This window comes from Heptranchias perlo, chromosome 22 (assembly GCF_035084215.1).
Source record: "Heptranchias perlo isolate sHepPer1 chromosome 22, sHepPer1.hap1, whole genome shotgun sequence".
Classification (NCBI taxonomy): Eukaryota; Metazoa; Chordata; class Chondrichthyes; order Hexanchiformes; family Hexanchidae; genus Heptranchias; species Heptranchias perlo.
The window spans coordinates 4,364,450-4,385,672 of NC_090346.1; the positions used below are offsets into that span (position 1 = coordinate 4,364,450).

The window sequence follows — 21,223 nt, forward strand, 5'->3', positions numbered from 1 at the left end:
GTGGGTGGCGGTGATTGGGAGGGTGGGTGGCGGTGATTGGGAGGGTGGGTGGCGGTGATCGGGAGGGAGGGTGGCGGTGATCGGGAGGGAGGGTGACGGTGAGTGGGAGGGTGGGTGGCGGTGATTGGGAGGGAGGGTGACGGTGATCGGGAGGGTGGGTGGCAGTGATCGGGAGGGAGGGTGACGGTGATCGGGAGGGTGGGTGGCAGTGATCGGGAGGGAGGGTGACGGTGATTGGGAGGGAGGGTGGCAGTGATTGGGAGGGAGGGTGACGGTGATTGGGAGGGAGGGTGACGGTGATTGGGAGGGTGGGTGGCAGTGATCGGGAGGGAGGGTGACGGTGAGTGGGAGGGTGGGTGGCAGTGATCGGGAGGGAGGGTGACGGTGAGTGGGAGGGAGGGTGACGGTGATTGGGAGGGAGGGTGACGGTGAGTGGGAGGGAGGGTGGCGGTGATTGGGAGGGTGGGTGGCGGTGATTGGGAGGGAGGGTGGCGGTGAGTGGGAGGGAGGGTGGCGGTGATTGGGAGGGTGGGTGGCGGTGATTGGGAGGGAGGGTGACGGTGATTGGGAGGGAGGGTGACGGTGAGTGGGAGGGTGGGTGGCGGTGATTGGGAGGGAGGGTGATGGTGATTGGGAGGGAGGGTGACGGTGATTGGGAGGGAGGGTGACGGTGATTGGGAGGGAGGGTGACGGTGATTGGGAGGGAGGGTGACGGTGAGTGGGAGGGTGGGTGGCGGTGATTGGGAGGGAGGGTGACGGTGATTGGGAGGGAGGGTGACGGTGATTGGGAGGGAGGGTGACGGTGATTGGGAGGGAGGGTGGCAGTGATTGGGAGGGAGGGTGACGGTGATTGGGAGGGAGGGTGACGGTGATTGGGAGGGTGGGTGGCGGTGATTGGGAGGGAGGGTGACGGTGATTGGGAGGGAGGGTGGCAGTGATTGGGAGGGAGGGTGACGCTGATTGGGAGGGAGGGTGGCGGTGATTGGGAGGGAGGGTGACGGTGATTGGGAGGGAGGGTGACGGTGATTGGGAGGGTGGGTGGCGGTGATTGGGAGGGAGGGTGACGGTGATTGGGAGGGAGGGTGGCAGTGATTGGGAGGGAGGGTGACGGTGATTGGGAGGGAGGGTGACGGTGATTGGGAGGGAGGGTGACGGTGAGTGGGAGGGAGGGTGGCGGTGAGTGGGAGGGTGGGTGGCGGTGATTGGGAGGGAGGGTGGCGGTGAGTGGGAGGGTGGGTGGCGGTGATTGGGAGGGAGGGTGACGGTGATTGGGAGGGAGGGTGGCAGTGATTGGGAGGGAGGGTGACGGTGATTGGGAGGGAGGGTGGCGGTGATTGGGAGGGAGGGTGGCAGTGATTGGGAGGGAGGGTGACGGTGATTGGGAGGGTGGGTGGCGGTGATTGGGAGGGAGGGTGACGGTGATTGGGAGGGTGGGTGGCGGTGATTGGGAGGGAGGGTGACGGTGATTGGGAGGGAGGGTGACGGTGAGTGGGAGGGAGGGTGGCGGTGAGTGGGAGGGAGGGTGACGGTGATCGGGAGGGAGGGTGGCAGTGATTGGGAGGGTGGGTGGCGGTGAGTGGGAGGGAGGGTAGCAGTGATCGGGAGGGAGGGTGACGGTGATTGGGAGGGTGGGTGGCGGTGATCGGGAGGGAGGGTGACGGTGATTGGGAGGGTGGGTGACGGTGAGTGGGAGGGTGGGTAGTGATGATTGACTCAGTGGCATTCAGCTTAGAGCATGACCTGAATAAAGTAAATGAACACTGGTTCAGAGTGAGGCCTCCTTTCTTAATTAGCAGAGTTTTAATCATCCCACAGTAGTACCACAGCTTGCAATCCAAATGAAACAAATGGTCTGCGTTGGATATATTGGATAAGATTGGAGAGAGAGCTTCTACACTGTGTACCGCAGGTAAACTGGCTGAAACAAAACAATATACGAACATGAAATATTCCCCGACACCCATTCCTTTACATTTAAAGATAGGATGAACTGTGGGGACAGGCAGTGTAAGAAGACAAGGACTTTCCTTTTACATGAGTATTGATTTTATAATATGGCATATTATTTCCTATCTAAATTATTTGCAGTTATTGGCATTGCAGATTGAACAGTTTCTATGCTGCTTTTGTAGGATTTTCTATACTTCTGGGTGTTTACTAGGGACGAGAGCTCAGAAACATTTACAACTTTAAATATGGACTAGAATAGCACATAAATCTTGGCCCTGAAAATCTACCCCACGGTGGATTCCACTGTAAGCATTGAGATGCACTCACTGGGAACCTCCTCCCCAGGCCTTGTTGGACTTTCCAGGGGCCAGAGGACGTGCTCCCATTACCCCAGCAATGGCAACTGCCCGCACCACGAAAGGTGCAACTAGGATGCCCATCATGGCTGGAAATCCTGGCAGAGGCGGCCAGTTCCAGGAGGTTGCCAGGTTCCACCCCCATCAGAAAGAATTGATAAGAGCCCCTCTCCCCCTCTCCCCCTCCCCCCCCCCACCATGGTCCCACATCTCCCATTCGGCAGCATGGTATGTCACTGTTGGTACTATGGTTGATCCCACCAGGAATAGACCAGGAATGCAGGAACCTCCCATGTGGGGAGTGCCTACCCCTGCTTCTTTACACAGTTAGTCATGTTTTGGATAGGTCGAGGCGCTGCCCCCAGAAGGCCAATCGGGAATTCCAACTTAAGGTTGCACCTGCCTTGTGGTTCCTAGATTCCTATTGAAGTTCTATCAGGGGTACACCGAAGAGCTGTGTATTTTTGGCCAGTCTCGGCCAGCTGTACAACTGTGGAGGGCTTCACCCCAAGTCCTCATCCGACGTGCTTACCATTCACTGTTCCCTTGGTTCATTTCTAATAACCCTGAATCCCATTTGTTGAAAAGAACCTGTCTAGTTCCTTCCTGAAACCCGCTAAGATTTCTTGTTCCACCCCCAGTGCTGGTAATCTGTTCCACATACATGACACCCTTTTATTAAAATGCATCTCATATTTTCTTTTGTCATCCTTAATTTGTAAATATGACCCCTCGTGCTTAAACTTTGTACGTGGCAGAAAAGCTTACTTGGATGCAATTTGTCCAAACCTTTCAGAATTTTAAACACTTTGATCATATCCCCTCTCAGTCTTCTCTTTTCAAGAGAGAAAAGACCCAAGTTAGTCAGTCCCTCCTCATAAATCATTCCCTTAACTTCTGGATCAACCATGTAGCCCTTCTCTGTACCCCCTCCAATAGAACAATAGAATCATAGAATAGAATCATAGAAAGATTACAGAACGGAAGGAGGTCATTCGGCCCATCGAGTCCGTGCCGGCTCTATGCAAGAGCAATCCAGCTAGTCCCACTCCCTCGCTCTTTCCCCGTAGCCCTGCAATTTTTTCCTTTCAAGTACTTATCCAGTTCCCTTTTGAAGGCCATGATTGAATCTGCCTCCACCACCCCCTCGGGCAGTGCATTCCAGATCCTAACCACTCGCTGTGTAAAAAAGTTTTTCCTCATGTCACCTTTGGTTCTTTTGCCAATCACCTTAAATCTAGGTCCTCTGGTTCTTGACCCTTCCGCCAATGGGAACAGTTTCTCTCTATCTACTATGTATAGAACCTTCATGATTTTAAATACCTCTATCAAATCTCCTCGCAACCGTCTCTGTTCCAAGGAGAACAACCCCAGATTCTCCAGTCTATCCACGTAACTAAAATCCCTCATCCCTGGAATCATTCCAGTAAATCTCTTCTGCACCCTCTCTAAGGCCTTCACATCTTTCCTAAAGTGTGGTGCCCAGAACTGGACACAATACTCCAGTTGTGGCCGAACCAGTGTTTTATAAAGGTTCATCATGACTTCCATACTTTTGTACTATTTATAAAGCCCAGGATCATGTATGCTTTTTTAACCACTTTCTCAACCTGCCCTGCCACCTTCAACGATTTGTGCACATATACCCCCAAATCTCTCTGTTCCTGTTACCCTTTTAGAGTTGTGCCCGCTAGTTTATATTGCCTCTCCTTGTTCTTCCTACCGAAATGTATCACTTCATATTTTTCTGCATTAAAATTCATCTGCCACGTGTCCGCCCATGTCACCAGCCTGTCTATATCCTCTTGAAGTCTATCACTATCCTCCTCACTGTTCACTACACTTCCAAGTTTTGTGTCATCTGCAAATTTTGAAATTGTGCCCTGTACACCCAAGTCCAAGTCATTAATATATATCAAGAAAAGCAGTGGTCCCAGCACTGACCTCTGGGGAACACCACTGTACACCTCCCTCCAGTCCGAAAAACAACTGTTCACTACTGCCTGTTTCCTGTCACTTAGCCAATTCTGTATCCATGTTGCTACTGCTTCCTTTATGCCATGGGCCGCAATCTTGATGATAAGCCTACCATGTGGCACTTCATCGAACGCCTTTTGAAGGTCCATATACACCACATCAACCGCATTGCCCTCATCTACCCTCTCTGTTACCTCATCAAAAAATTCTATCATGTTAGTCAAACACGATTTGCCTTTAACAAATCCTTTCTAGCTTTCCCTGATCAATCCACCCTCATCCAAGTGACTGTTAATTCTGTCCTGGATTATTGTTTCTAAAAGTTTCCCCACCACTGAGGTTTAAACTGACTGGCCTAGTTGCTGGGTTTATCCTTACACCCTTTTTCGAATAACGAAATATGATTTTTGAAATAAGGAGAAAGAAACTGCACGCACTACTCCAGATGTTTCTTCAACAGTACCAGCTTTCTAAGGTAAGTCTCATCAGGACAGGCTAAGAGTTATGTGAAAATTCAATGGTGACAGCCTGGGGGCAAACTGTCCATCGACCCATGTGTGGGCACGCACATGCATGTACGTGTGATTGGGAAGATCATTTTGTTTGGATGTAAAGCTTACAGAAAAGATTAGTACTAGAATGTTACACATGTGTACAAGGCTAACATTGAGCAGGTAGAGGAACAGGACTAGAAAAGTCTAGCAGTTTTTGGTCAAGGACTCCACACAAATCTGACAGAAAAAACATTTGATTCATCAGAGTTTTCTAATGGTTCATCATGGTACATGTCCATTTTCTGCAGTCTTTGGTCAGTTCCTTAGTAGTATAAGGAGGCCCTTTCTCAACTGGACACCTGCATTTTAAATTATTTTCAGATTTTGATCTTCCCAAAGTGCTACTGGGGAGGGATGGTGAACAAAATTAAATCTGAGTTGAAATGGATATTTCCTACATCATTATCTGTACCGCATCTTTTACGACCAGTCAGACAATGAAAGCAGAACTTTTGTTTCACTCACCATAAGCACCTTCAAATAATTTTTTATAAAATAAAATGAAGTAAAACAAATATTGTGATGCACAGCGAAGGGTATAACATATAAATGCAGAGAGGCCATTTTAAAACTGTACTTGGCCCTGGTGAGACCACATCTGGAGTAGCACGCGCAGTTTTTTCTCCTTATTTCAAAAAGGATATTCCGTTATTGGAGGGGGTACAGAGGAGGGTGACACGGTTGATCTTTGAAGTTAAGGGAATGATGTATGAGGAGGAACTGACTAACTTGGGTCTTTTCTCTCTTGAAAAGAGAAGATTGAGAGGGGATATGATCGAAGTGTTTAAAATTCTGAAAGGTTTGGACAAATTGCATCCAAGTAAGCTTTTCTGCCATGTACAAAATTTAAGCACGAGGGGTCACATTTACAAATTAAGGACTACAAAAGAAAATAAGTAATGTCTCTTACTAAAAGGGTGTCAAGTATCTGGAACAGATGACTAGCACGGGGATGGAACAAGAAATTTTAATGGGTCTCAAGAAGGAACTAGGCAATTTCTTGTCAACAAATTAGATTCAGGGTTATTAGAAATGCACCATGGGAATAGTGTGGATAGGTGGGCTAGATGGACCGAAGGTCTTCTACTGCCTGAAACTATTACTGTGTAACTTTAAAAACGGCTTGGTGACAAAGAAATGCTTCCTGCTGGAAGAATGAAGCACATAAAAATACTCATGCTGTCTGGAATATTTTTCTATCATTAAGGACTGCTAGATGGCATATGCATGAAAGGGGAACTGCTTCATGTAGCATAGGGGGAAATTATATGAAAAGCACACAATCTATCTGACTTGAATTAGCAAGCTATGCTGACCGGATACAGAGTGGCACTGGCAGTGGCTGACAGACGAGGGCGTTACAAAATGGGGCTGGAGAAAATGGGGGAAAGATATGAAAAGATCATTCAAATTATAGCTATGTTTTATTTATCAGATAAGAGTTGGCATATTTTTCAGTCATCAGTACAATAATTTTCAAGTTCATGGGTTTTCCAGTCAGGAAAACATCAGCAATAAAATATAGATAAACAGTCTGCTTACCCCTCTGTTCTTGTGTCAGCCAATCTCAGTCCCTCTGGCACGCACTCTTTCCCCAATTTGCACAGGTTCATTTTGGTTTCCAGCGTCATTTGCAATGCCCCATTGTACGCAATTTCCAAATCCACCCACAGCCCTGGGAAAGGACAGAGGCAGTGACACACACACACAGTCATTCCTTTCAAAGACAACCTTTACTCCCAAGCTTTTCCTGTTATAGAGGAACTTCCATTATGCGTTCTCCAAATGTTTGCCAGAATTAGGGTTGCCAACTCTGGTTGGATGTATTCCTGGGAGTTTCATCACATGACCTCCTGCCTCCAACAGCCTTGTCCCCACCATTGGTCGCCCAGCAAGTCCACCCTCACAGGACACCACTTTCCCACATTAATTGGAAACTGAACGGACTCTTCATTACCCGATTGGATGATTCTTGACTATCAGGCAAACAGCCTCTTTTCCCATCTCCAATATTTTTATAACTAGTAAACAAAAATGTTCGAACACAATGAAAAAGAACCCTGTATTTTTTAATGCCCCTATGACTTTTCTCCTGGGTTTGCTCACAGCAGTGTCCTGGAGATTAATTCCTGGAGAGTCCAGGACAATCCTGGAAGGTTGGCAGCCTTAGCCAGAATTGTCATGTGAGATGTCATCTCATTGCACTGCCTGCTAATGCTTCCTTTGATGCTATTATTCCATCTCCTTTCCTTGGTGAATAAGTCAACACATTGAGGTAAATTCTTGTCTTCACCATAAGGCTAATCTTTCTCACTACTCAGCGGGCGGGTGGCTCAGCCTGTTTGCCAAGATTTTCGACTGCCTGCTTTACAACCCGCTCGATTTGCAATCCTTTGATTTCGACGGAATGAAAAACGGACGGGTTCTATAAAGGGCAGGCGATCCGCGCCACCAGATTACCGCCCATGGTGGTGAAGACAAAAATTTATCTTAATGTGATGTTTCTCTAATTTGTTTTACACGGTCCTGTCCCTATGGAGTTGCTGTATTACATGGGTAAGACCAGAATGTGGGGACTCTCACTTATCTGCCAACTTCTAATGGTGCTTGGTATCATCGCCTTCAAATATGATAGCACTAATGTTACTGTAACAGTGGTTTATGTGAAAGAGAATGGCCTTGAATATCTGTCTGTTGAGCTCGGACTCAGTGACGGGGGGTTTCCGCTTGTGCACTCCCCAGTCTGCGATTCCCTCTCGCATTCTGCTGCAGTAACTCAGCACAGTTACAGGTGAATGAAGTGGGTTGTTTGGGTCTAATTTTTACAGCTGCTCACCTGATGAAAATAAGATTTTAACTCAGTAAATTGAAAGAGATATTTAAGGATGGAAAAAATCTCAGAATTTTAATGGTAAAGCATAAATAAATATACCAAATGGGAGAACAATTAGGGCATGAGTAGGAGGAATGTGGGACCCTGAAAACCTCTGTATAGCATCTAAACAACTCTCACAATTAAAGTTCTTTTTCTTTCTCTCCTCCTCTCCAAATATTTCTGTGGTACATGAAGCTGCTCTTTGGTATTTTGCCCAGGTGGCCATGTGGGGGCCTAAAGAGTGACTTTCAACAGGCCGTTCCATCATGGAAGCTATCAGCTAAGTCTGATCCTGCACTCGCCCAATATCACACAGGTACACTTTCCAGCGGGGGTCACTGCTTTCAATCTGGAATTGGGAATTCTAGCCGATTTCCTCCACCACCAGTCCGGCCTGGCCCTTCCCTATTCCAGTAGTTCAGAGGCCAAATTAAGTGCCCCTATCAGTGTCTTGTCTAAGATCAGCTAAGTAGGAGCAGTGCATGGGTCAAACGTGTGAACTTCCTGGTATGGCTTAGTATAATCTACTAAATGAGCATCAGCTGGAGTTTCACATGGTTCATTTAGCAGGGGTGTGTGTGTGTGAAAATTTCCTGTTTAACAATACTCAAATATCCAGCACTCTAATTATTCAATGTTACCTTCAATGACCCAGCAGTTCCCTGATGATAATAAGCAGCTTTGTTGTGTGCCAGGAATTTCTGAATAGCTTGAACCTACTCACCTTTTTGATTGACAGATGGGCTGGAAGTTCGGATGACCACAGGTAGCAACGTCCCCATATCCAACTCAGTGAGAGTCAGCTCATTCATAAAGTATGGCAGCTAGTATAAGACATAAAGTCAAATAAAACTGCTTAATAACTCATGTGGCTTCTTATATAACATTAGACATAATTGGTATAATGGTCAGTCATCGTCTAAATATTGAATTTATCGTTAACAACAACTTGCATTTATATAGCGCCTTTAATGTAGTAAACCGTCCCAAGGTGCTTCACAGGAGCATTATCAGACAAAACTTGACACCGGGCCACATAAGGCGATATTAGGACAGGTTAAAGAGATAGGTTTTAAGGAGGAGAGAGAGATGGAAAGGCAGAGAGGTTTAGGGAAGTAATTTCAGAGCTTGGGGCCTAGACAGCTGAAGGCATGGCCGCCAATGGTGGGGTGAAGGAAGTGGGAAATACACAAGAGGACAGAATTGGAGGAGTGCAGAGATCTCGGAGGGATGTAGGGCTGGAGGAGGTTACATAGATAGGGAGGGACGAGGCCATGGAGGGAATTGAACACAAGGCTGAGAATTTTAAACTCGAGATGTTGCTGGATCGGGAGCCAATGTAGGTCAGCGAGCACAGGAATAGGAATTACAATTACAGCCCTATACACCACTATCAAAACATGGCTCATTGACAGTGGACACCGGCAGCAGGAATGTCAGCCTTCCTCTGTGTCAGAACTAAAGGGGATTTCTCTGGGGCAGCAGGGCCTATGAGCATGTTCAATAGAGTGGGCACATTCCCACTGGAAGTTAATTTGCAGCAGCTTGTCTTCATGGCCAGGCTGGAGGGAAGGGCTGGATTGTATGCAGAACAATGAATACCCAGAAATGATTATAAAGGTAGCAGCCTGACCAAAGGGTTCGGACGATGCTATAAGCTGCAGAGTGAGACTTGAGCAGTTTTTAGCTTTAATCTGAACCTCAAACAAGATGAGACCCTTGAAATCAGTCCTATGCATCTGTTATTTACATTGAGTTACACTGAGTATACAGCACAGAAACAGGCCATTCAGCCCAACTGGTGTATGCTGGCGTTTATGCTCCACATCAGTCTCCTCCCCCCACCATCCCTCTAACCCTATCAGCATACCCTTCTATTCCTTTCTCCCATGTGTGCTTATCTAGCTTCCCCTTAAATGCATCTACGCTGTTTGCCTCAACTACTCCTTGTGGTAGCATGTTCCACATTCTTACCACTCTTTGGGTAAAAAGTTTCTCCTGAATTCCCTATTGGATTTATTAGTGACTATCTTATATTTTTGATCTCAAGTTTTGGACTCTCCCATTAGTGGAAACATTTTCTCTACATCTACGCTATCAAACCCTTTAATTATCGTAAAGACCTCTATCAGGTCACCCCTCATCCTTCTCTTTTCTGGGGAAATGAGCCCCAGCCTGTTCAGTCTTTCCTGTTCAGAATATCCTCCCATTTCTGGTATCATCCTTGTGAATCTTCTTCGCACCTACTCCAATGCCTCTTTATTTATAAACAATGCAACTGTGGGTGGTTTTAGTCTGTTTTTCAGACAGTGACAGGTGTCATGACAGACAGAAACCATTGCCCTTCAGACGGATGAAACAGGCCAATAATGGATTAATGATTGTGAGAGAATCAGTGCAGGTTTATTGAGTGATACTTTGGGAAATAATGTGCAGTATATTGAATATGACATCCTGTAAATTTTGGAATGTCTTACAAAGCAGTATTGCATTCACAGGTTCTGATCACATATCAAATCACAAACTGAAGTGTTTCAGTCTATATTCATGTTTTCCTCAACCATTTCCTGCCAATTTTTCCTGTTTTTTTCCTGAAGATGTTTAATCCTTGCTGAGGTAATTTTCCATGGGTGTTATATGCTGTCAGGGAAGGTTGGGCCACTGGCTATTGTTCACGTGTGAACCTTGACAGTGAGCGCTGGTAAACTATTTGACCATGGGTAGCATCACTTCTGAGCCCGCTACTGCCCTTACCCATTATGCATACAAGTATACTTCCAGCAGGGGTTGCTGAATAACAATCAGGGCAGGGAGGTGCATAACATTAATCAGGGCCTGAGTGGTCTCCTCAACGAGTTTAGATCGCCAAAGGTGGGTCAGAGAGGAATTTTTCTCCCTAATTGTCCTGGGTTTTTAATCTGGTTTATCACCTCTCCCAGGAGATTACATGGCTTTTGGGTGGGGTAGGGAGTGTATATATTGTGAAGCACAAGATATCGCAGTTGTGTGGGTTAAGCTGGATGGACCAGTGGGTCTTTTCCTGCCCGTCATTGTCCGTACGTTCGCAGCTCTGGCCAATTTCTCCCCCCTCCCCCCCGTGATCCGGAGGCACTGAGGCCAATTGTGACAGTCCACAGATTGGGAATTTTTCTGGACTGAGCCACTCACTGGATGAACTCGCTGAGACAGTCTGTATTTGTTCAGGATATAGTTGGAGTTTATAGGGTTGAACTTATTCCAATTTTTCTCAGGACATTTTAGGAAATTAGGACAGGGGTGATTCTCATGGTCCTATAGTAACAGGCAGCAGATTCCCACAACCAATCACACGTTTGGGACTGAAGGGCTATTGAACCACATGATTTGAACTACAGTGATGTTGAGTTAATTTTACCGCATGTTACAGGGGAATAGCAGACTCTGTACTAGTAGACACTGCCTGTCCAACATCCAGCGCTGGATGAGGAAAAATTTCCTTCAACTAATCACCGACTCCATCCCTCTCCCTGGCCACTATCTGAGGCTGAACCAGACCGTTCACAACCTTGGCGTCCTATTTGACCCTGAAATGAGCTTCCGACCACATATCCGCTCCATCATCAAGACCGCCTACTTCCACCTCCATTACATTGCCAGTCTCCGGCCCTGCCTCAGCTCACCTGCTGCTGAAACCCTCATTTATGCCTCTAGACTTGACTATTCCGATGCTCTCCTGGCCGGCCTCCCACCTTCCACCCTCCATAAACTTGAGCTCATCCAAAGCTCTGCTGCCCCTATCCTAACTCGCACCAAGTCCCGTTCACCCATCACCCCTGTGCTCACTGACCCACATTGGCTCCCGGTCCGAGAACGCCACAATTTTAAAATTTTCATCCTTGTTTTCAAATCCCTCCCTGGCCTCGCTCCTCCCTATTTCTGTAACCTCCTCCAGCCCTACAACAATGGTTCCAAGAACTCCAGGGAACCTTGGATGTCAGGGGATATACGAGAATGGATTAGGAAAAAAAGGAGGGCTTTTGGCAGATACAAAAGGCTAAAGACGGAGGAAGCCCTAGAGGAGTACAAAAAGTGCAGGGGGATACTTAAAAAAGAAATTAGGAGATCAAGGAGGGGCCATGAAATAACACTGACGAGAAAAATAAAGGAAAATCCTAAGATGTTTTATAAGTATATTAAGGGTAAGAGGATAACTAGGGAAAAAATAGGGCCCATTAGGGACAAAAATGGCAATCTGTGTGTGGAGCCGGCAGATGTAGGAGGGGTTCTAAATGAATTTTTTGCATCTGTTTTCACTATGGAGAAGGACGATGTAGACATAGAAATACGGCAGGGGGACTGTGATATACTCGAACATATTAACATCGAGCGGGAGGAGGTATTGGCGGTTTTAGCAGGCCTAAAAATGGATAAATCCCCAGGCCCGGACGAAATGTATCCCAGGCTACTGTGTGAGGCAAAGGAGGAGATTGCGGGGGCTCTAACACATATATTGAGAACCTCTCTGGCCACAGGGGATGTGCCAGAGGACTGGAGAACCGCTAATGTAGTACCATTATTCAAGAAGGGGAGTAGGGAAAAACCGGGGAACTACAGGCCAGTGAGCCTAACATCAGTGGTAGGAAAATTATTGGAAAAAATTCTGAAGGACAAAATTAGTCTCCACTTGGAGAAGCAAGGATTAATCAGGGATAGTCAACATGGCTTTGTCAAGGGAAGATCATGTCTGACTAATTTGATTGAATTTTTTGAGGGGGTGACTAGGCGTGTGGATGAGGGTAACGCAGTGGATGTGGTATACATGGATTTCAGTAAGGCCTTCGATAAAGTCCCGCACAGGAGACTGGTCAAGAAGGTACGAGCCCATGGAATCCAGGGTGCCTTGGCACTTTGGATACAAAACTGGCTTAGTGGCAGAAGGCAGAGGGTGATGGTCGAAGGTTGTTTTTGTGACTGGAAGCCTGTGGCCAGTGGGGTTCCACAGTGGCCAGTGCTGGGTCCCTTGCTGTTTGTGGTCTACATTAATGACTTGGATATGAATGTAAAAGGTATGATCAGTAAGTTCGCTGATGATACAAAAATTGGTAGGGTGGTAAATAGCGAGGAGGATAGCCTCAGTCTGCAGGACGATATAGATGGGTTGGTCAGATGGGCGGAACAGTGGCAAATGGAATTTAACCCGGAAAAGTGCGAGGTGATGCACTTTGGAGGGACTAACAAGGCAAGGGAATACACAATGAATGGGAGGACCCTAGGCAAGACAGAGGGTCAGAGGGATCTTGGTGTACAAGTTCACAGATCCCTGAAGGCGGCGGAACAGGTAGATAAGGTGGTAAAGAAGGCATATGGGATACTTGCCTTTATTAGCCGAGGCATAGAATATAAGAGCAAGGAGGTTATGATGGAGCTGTATAAAACACTGGTTAGGCCACAGCTGGAGTACTGTGTGCAGTTCTGGTCGCCGCACTACAGGAAGGATATGATCGCTTTGGAGAGGGTGCAGAGGAGATTCACCAGGATGTGACCAGGGCTGGAGCGCTTCAGCTATGAAGAGAGACTGGGAAGATTGGGTTTGTTTTCCTTGGAGCAGAGGAGGCTGAGGGGGGACATGATTGAGGTGTACAAAATTATGAGGGGCACAGATAGGATGGATACTAAGGAGCTTTTTCCCTTCGTTGAGGGTTCTATAACAAGGGGGCATAGATTCAAGGTAAAAGGCGGGAGGTTTAGAGGGGATTTGAGAAAGAACTTTTTCACCCAGAGGGTGGTTGGAGTCTGGAACTCACTGCCTGAAAGGGTTGTGGAGGCAGGAACCCTCACAACATTCAAGAAGCATTTGGATGAGCACTTGAAATGCCATAGCATGCAAGGCTACGGACCAAATGCTGGAATATGGGATTAGATTAGACAGGGCTTGATGGCTGGCGCGGACACGATGGGCCAAAGGGCCTCTATCCGTGCTGTATAACTCGATGACTCTATGACTCTAACCCTCCGAGATCTCTGCGCTCCCCCAATTCTGGCCTCTTGCGCATCCCTGATTTTAATCACTCCACCATTGGCAGCCATGCCTTCAGCTGCCTAGGCCCTAAGCTCTGGAATTCCCTCCCTAAACCTCTCCACCTCTCTCTCCTCCTTTAAGACGCTCTTTAAAACCTACCTCTTTGACCAAGCTTTTGGTCACCTGACCTAATATCTCCTTATGTGGCTCGGTGTCAACTTTTGTTTGATAATCGCTCCTGTGAAACGTTTGGGACGTTTTACTACGTTAAAAGCACTACATAAATGCGAGTAGTAGTAGTAGTTGTTGTTGTTGTTGTTGTTGTTGTGCCAGCTAGTATGTCTGTTGCCCAGAGTTGAGTTGATGACTGCTGGTCTTATCAGTGCTCTCAATGGTGTCTAAGGTAGTGTGTTACTCTAGGTAACAGCTCGGGCTGCTCCGTGTTACTTCTCAGACTGCACAAACTCCCCAAATGGTGAGTAGAATGAGATAGCTCTCTTCAGATCTCATGTTTTTATAATGTATGTCATGTTTTTCATCTTTTTTGTTACTAGAAGAATAATTCCACTTGAAGTGTTAGCACAGACACGATGGGCCAAATGGCTTCCACCTGAGCTGTAATGTTGATGATTCCACTGCTGTATGAAAGCAGCATGAGTTTGCAGACCGAACCTACCGCTGTGCTTGATCTGAGAGAGCTGGTTGATGCCTGTCTCCCTCATCCTGAGAGGCTGTGCAGCCATTCCCATTATACACATCAGTGAGTTACATCCATTCTGCTCACCCTGATTTTGCTTAGTTTCTTCTGAACTTTGTAAGCAACTTGATCTGCCCAGTACTTTTCCCGTAAAAAGTCCCAGAAGATCCGTCCAATTACTGCGTTTATCCAGGACACTTGGGGTTCCCCACCTACTGGGACATCACCGGCCTTCTGAGGGAGCGAGAAAAAAGCACTGAAGTTAAACAGAAGCTTGTCAGAGAGGATTTCTTACAGGTTACAAAAGAAGAAGTTTATTCAGTACAGTGCAAGCTGCTTATAACGGACTGGTTTGTTCGTGAATCATTTGTCCATTTTGCGCGACTGTCCAATTTATCCCTCAAGGAACAGTTATCTCAGAGTAACTTGAAACTGAGGAATTTTAACTCACCTGCCCCGGAGGGAATTCAGACAGGGGGGACGGTTAAAATGGAGTGGGACACCTACCCGCTGGCTTCCCATTCTGGTCCTGCCGACTGCCATTTTAAATTGCGGGCGCGAAGGACACCCACCCGAAGCCAGCAGGGCCCTTGTTTAAATCTGCAGATCGGGGCCCGACTGCAATATTAACCCCAGGCCTGTGCAGGGAAGCCAAACCTGCCAGGAACAGGAGCTGGAGAAAGTAGAGGCCCAGCAAGGTAGGTTTGTTTACATTTTTTGAACTTTCCTTGTGGGACAGGAGAAGCAGGATTGCTCCTCTAGGCCCCACAAGGAAAGCTCGGGCCAGCACTTCCCAGGCCTCCCTCCCCTTCCCCATACTGGAATCACGTCCGTCCCACCCGCCTCCCCTCCCCCGCCGCCCTCCACTACTCGCGGGGACCGTTCCTTTGGGTTTCTACCGCCCGAAATCCCGCTCCCGGCCGCCAGCCTCCTTATTATTTGTCCCAGCTTTGGGTGCGAGTCCATCCTGTGGAATGATAATAAGGCCCGGCCATTAAAATCGGCTAGGCCTCCCCGCTGTCGCTCACAGACCGGCCGACCGCTCGCTAGCCCACATTCCTAGCAGGGAGTTAAAATTGACCCCTGAATGCCAGTATCAGCTGTAGCATCAGCTGTAATGCACTGGCAGTACCAGCTGCACCTGTAATGCTTTTCTCTTGAATCACTGTTATAACATTGATAGCTATGATGCCACATTTGTCACTGCACTTAAATATTTTTTTTTATTCGTTCATGGGATGTGGGCGTTGCTGGCGAGGCCGGCATTTATTGCCCATCCCTAATTGCCCTTGAGAAGGTGGTGGTGAGCCGCCTTCTTGAACCGCTGCAGTTCGTGTGATGAAGGTTCTCCCACAGTGCTGTTAGGAAGGGAGTTCCAGGATTTTGAACCAGCGACGATGAAGGAACGGTGATATATTTCCAAGTCAGGATGGTGTGTGACTTGGAGGGGAACGTGCAGGTGGTGTTGTTCCCATGTACCTGCTGCTCTTGTCCTTCTGGGTGGTAGAGGTCGTGGGTTTGGGAGGTGCTGTCGAAGAAGCCTTGGCGAGTTGCTGCAGTGCATCCTGTGGATGGTACACACTGCAGTCACTGTGCGCCGGTGGTGAAGGGAGTGAATGTTTAGGGTGGTAGATGGGGTGCCAATCAAGCGGGCTGCTTTGTCCTGGATGGTGTCGAGCTTCTTGAGTGTTGTTGGAGCTGCACTCATCCAGGCAAGTGGAGAGTATTCCATCACACTCCTGACTTGTGCCTTGTAGATGGTGGAAAGGCTTTGGGGAGTCAGGAGGTGAGTCACTCGCCGCAGAATACCCAGCCTCTGACCTGCTCTTGTAGCCACAGTATTTATATGGCTGGTCCAGTTAAGTTTCTGGTCAATGGTGACCCCCCAGGATGTTGATGGTGGGGGATTCGGCGATGGTAATGCCGTTGAATGTCAAGGGGAGATGGTTAGACTCTCTCTTGTTGGAGATGGTTATTGCCTGTTACTTGTCTGGTGCGAATGTTACTTGCCACTTATCAGCCCAAGCCTGGGTGTTGTCCAGGTCTTGCTGCATGCGGGCACGGACTGCTTCATTATCTGAGGGGTTGCGAATGGAACTGAACCCTATGCAATCATCTGCGAACATCCCCATTTCTGACCTTATGATGGAGGGAAGGTCATTGATGAAGCAGCTGAAGATGGTTGAGCCTAGGACACTGCCTTGAGGAACTCCTGCAGCAATGTCCTGGGACTGAAATGATTGGCCTCCAACAACCACTACCATCTTCCTTTGTGCTAGGTATGACTCCAGCCATTGGAGAGTTTTTCCCCTGATTCCCATTGACTTCAATTTTACTCGGGCTCCTTGGTGCCACACTCAGTCAAATGCTGCCTTGATGTCAAGGGCAGTCACTCTCACCTCACTTCTGGAATTCAGCTCTTTTGTCCCTGTTTGGACTAAGGCTGTAATGAGGTCTGGAGCCGAGTGGTCCTGGCGGAACCCAAACTGAGCATCGGCGAGCAGGTTATTGGTGAGTAAGTGCTGCTTGATAGCACTGTCGATGACACCTTCCATCACTTTGCTGATGATTGAGAGTAGACTAATGGGGCGGTAATTGGCTGGATTGGATTTATCCTGCTTTTTGTGGACAGGACATACCTGGGCAATTTTTCACATTGTCGGGTAGATGCAAGTGTTGTAACTGTACTGGAACAGCTTGGCTAGAGGCGCAGCTAGTTCTGGAGCACAAGTCGTCAGCACTGCAGCCGGGATGTTGTCGGGGCCCATAGCCTTTGCTGTATCCAGTGCACTCAGCCGTTTCTTGATATCACGTGGAGTGAATCGAATTGGCTGAAGACTGGCTTCTGTGATGGTGGGGATATCGGGAGGAGGCCGAGATGGATCATCCACTCGGCACTTCTGGCTGAAGATGGTTGCAAACGCTTCAGCCTTGTCTTTTGCACTCACATGCTGGACTCTGCCATCATTGAGGATGGGGATGTTTGCAGAGCCTCCTCCTCCCGTTAGTTGTTTAATTGTCGACAGCATGCAGTGCCCATGGTGTCTGTAGTTGCAGGGTCCATTTCCTACCGCAGCATGAGGAGGTACTGGACGATCTCCATCCCGGGAGCAGACACTGACATGTTGCAGTCTTCCTCCTTATTTCTTCCTCTCACTGGGGAAGCATCTAGGTGGAGCACATGTATAGGAAGTAGAAGACATGCACATACATTATGATAAAAGGGAAACAAGGCGGGGTCAAAAAAGACTGCGCACACCTGCCCCACACACTGTAAAGGTTCATAACTTTTGCTCAACTCGAAGTGTAAGGTGTCATGAGAGTTCATTTGAGAAAAATGGATATTCGTGCCATTGAGAAGCACAGCAGTGCCAATTGTAGATGTTCAAATAAGTTGAAGGCAACGGTGGGGAAATATTTGCAAGGGTTTTGGGCACATATGCAGTTGACTGTTCTGTATCAGATATTAAAGGGACTTAAGTGAAGGTATCTTCAATGAGAGCTTGCCTTCTGACACTTACAGGTTCTGTGGATGGCTCTGCAAGATGCACCAATGAATTGTAGATTGAGAGATTTGACACATATTTCCCACTCGTTTGGAAGGACTCCATGGCAAAAAACTTCAAAGCAGCTGTCATCTTGACAGACACTTATAGTGGCGTCATGCCCTGGAAGTGGGTTCCAAGCCTGGCTGCAGGAGACGGCACAGTCTTGGCCTCCCTTGGGAATCACAGGGGGTGATCATAGGCAATTGGTAAATTGGACAGGCGGTGGGCAGGCCTCCGCTGGCCTGGCTGCTCAACACCCAATGGAAGACTAAAATTGCAACAGAGTCCTAAACGTATCTTAGGACCCCAATTTTAATATTTTAATGAGGCCCCACCTGTTTCGGGCAAAAGCACTAGCCACCTAAATTGAGGCCTGCTCAAAAATCGCATCAGACGGGCCATGGACACAAAATCGGCACACATTTTTTTTTAAAGATTTTGACTATCTGTCATCCTAATCACACTGAAAAATAGGGAAGAAAATCGCCTCCAAAGTTTCTAAAGGCACATCTCCTCAGATATATCCAAATAACTCATCTTTGGACAGTATAAATGGGTTGCCTCATAAGGGCAGGTCCTTACTGATCATCTATGGGGTAAATTCTTCTGCATCTTGGTTCCTTTTCTGCAATCTGTTCAGCCTGGCTTTCTTACTCAACCTGCTCCATGGAAATGCCCCTTTGCCCGGCAACATTTTGTAAGGTGCAGCAGAGCGCAGTAATCTTGGAGATCTTGGCCAGTCTGTACACAGGACTCTGCCGGATTGTCAGTAAACCAGAATCTTTGCTTCAGCATCCAGACAGTATCCTTTATCGAGATTCAAGCATTCAACGGCATTACCATCGCCAAATCCCCCACCATCAACATCCTGGGGGTCACCATTGACCAGAAACTTAACTGGACCAGCCATATAAATATTGTGGCTACAAGAGCAGGTCAGAGGCTGGGTATTCTGTGGCGAGTGACTCACCTCCTGACTCCCTAAAGCCTTTCCACCATCTACAAGGCACAAGTCAGGAGTGTGATGGAATACTCTCCACTAGCCTGGATGAGTGCAGCTCCAACAGCACTCAACAAGCTCGACACCATCCAGGACAAAGCAGCCCGCTTGATTGGCACCCCATCCACCACCCTAAACATTCACTCCCTTCACTACTGGCGCACTGTGGCTGCAGAGTGTACCATTGCACTGCAGCAACTCACCAAGGCTTCTTCGACTGCACCTCCCAAACCCACGACCTCTACCATCTAGAAGGACAAGGGCAGCAAGCACATGGGAAGAACACCACCTGCACGTTCCCCTCCAAGTCACACACCATCCCGACTTGGAAATATATCGCCGTTCCTTCATTGATGATTCATTGCAGGGTCAAAATCCTGGAACTCCCTACCTAACAGCACTGTGGGAGAACCTTCACCACACGGACTGCAGCGGTTCAAGAAGGCGGCTCACCACCACCTTCTCCAGGGCAATTAGGGATGGGCAATAAATGCTGGCCTCGCCAGCGATGCCCACATCCCATGAATGAATAAAAGAGAAAAAGCTATGTACCTTTCTTCATGTTTGACCCATGTGTTTCACACTTGCATCCATCCACTTTTCCTGGCACCTCAATAGTGGCACCATCGATTCCTGCAAAATGAATGAACCATGGCAGCTACTGGGGTGGCAAGCATTAATGTGCATGGTTTGCTTCCTGTGGTCACATTCCAACTGTACACTGATCGTATGGAGCCCTTTCCGTTCATAACGAAGCATCCCTGGGGTTAGGTGCTCATATGGCCATATGAGTGCCATCAATAATGCCCTGCACTTTGGTATTCCAGCCAGGCGGTACAAGTGCAGGGCTCTTTCATGCTGCTGCCTGTTTTCCATTGGGAAACTAATGAAGTCATTCACCCAAAACAAAAGACATCTGTTACCTGCAGGATGCACAGCAGGCCTCGTCACCTGATAATGTTGCTGCATAAAATTAATTGTAGAATGAGAGACAATGTCCACGAGCTTTATTTGTGCTTACCTTTTCCGTCCACAACTACAAGCTTTAGCAGAGTTTAACAAACATTGACAATTTATCATGTTATTCATTTAAAAAACCTTTATGGGATGCCTATTAAATATAAAGCTTATTTTGTACTTAATAGGCATTTGAAAAATATCTTCCATTTGGAATGATCCCACAGTGAAAAACTTCAAGGCAGCCGTCATCTTGACTGCTACTCAGTGCTGTCACGTACTGGAAATGGATTCTAGGGCTGGCTGCAGGAGATAGCAAAGTTCTGTTATGGCTGTGCTTGGTTTCCAAAGTCATGCCTCCTTAGACATATCTAAATACTCATCCTTGGCCAGGATAAATGGGTGGCCTCATAAAGGCAGGTCCTCATCGATTGCCTTTGGTGTAAACAAACCTCCATTTCATGTCTCCCCTGATCCTCCTGTTCATCCTCCTGTGCAGGTATGGAGAGATGCCCAATGAGACAGCCAATAGCAGTGCTGCATTGCGTCACACTTGGAAATGGGAGATGCAACACAACTTCAAGAACCTGGGAATCCGTGCAGTACAGCAAACGAGGCAAAACAACTATTAGGCAGTGAAGTCACTGAATCAAACTATGGCTCTTTCCTGCAACTACCAAATTACATTCCTTAAAGAAAATACACCCAACGTGACTCAAGAAACTTGCCAAGCTGTGCCCATTTGAAATGGGTGCTTCGCGATCCGAGTGCTTATTAGGTACTGAGAACTCATTACAGGGCCAAGACCTAATTAATATTTTTTGATGTGGCTTTAATGAGGCTGTGTAGATCTGATGCACAGCCCCTCCGTGTCACAGGTACTTCCCTACAATATTATTATGTGCTGTGCATAAAGGATGCACAGCAGGCCTCGACACCTGATAATGTTTCCGCATAAAATTAATGCTCTGCAGAGCTACAAGCACCAAACAGCACATTATCAGCCCCAGTATATAATGAAGCTTTGTGTTCTGCAGTTCAGTTTATAAAAGGGGAGGCTTAATATTCAATCTGGTATTCAGCCACAGTGACCCAACTATGATTTGTACTCAATCATTTTATTTTGAAAGGCAAATACAGGAGCAGATCATTGGCCCATTACTTAATTCAGCTGCAATCAAAAGTAAATCATTGTCCTCCTACACAATGTGTGCTCATCATTTTGTTTTACTGCAAATGTGTATCGTATATCACTTATGAAAAGTCTTGTAAGTTCATGTTGACATACAGAATAGCAATGGACAATTAAAG

The 21,223-nt window shown here is 47.3% G+C and overlaps 1 protein-coding gene across 3 annotated transcripts in view; it reads right to left on the reverse strand.

Moving 5' to 3' along the window:
• tex2l (testis expressed 2, like) overlaps positions 1-21,223 on the reverse strand; it is a 104,177-nt gene that overhangs the window by 11,889 nt on the left and 71,065 nt on the right. For all 3 annotated transcript variants that reach the window (XM_068002843.1, XM_068002844.1, XM_068002845.1), the window contains 3 exons: positions 14,495-14,641; positions 8,437-8,536; positions 6,380-6,512 (listed from right to left, as the gene is read on the reverse strand). In XM_068002843.1, coding sequence (XP_067858944.1) covers positions 6,380-6,512; positions 8,437-8,536; positions 14,495-14,641 — 380 coding nt within the window. The remainder of the gene's footprint in view (positions 1-6,379; positions 6,513-8,436; positions 8,537-14,494; positions 14,642-21,223) is intronic.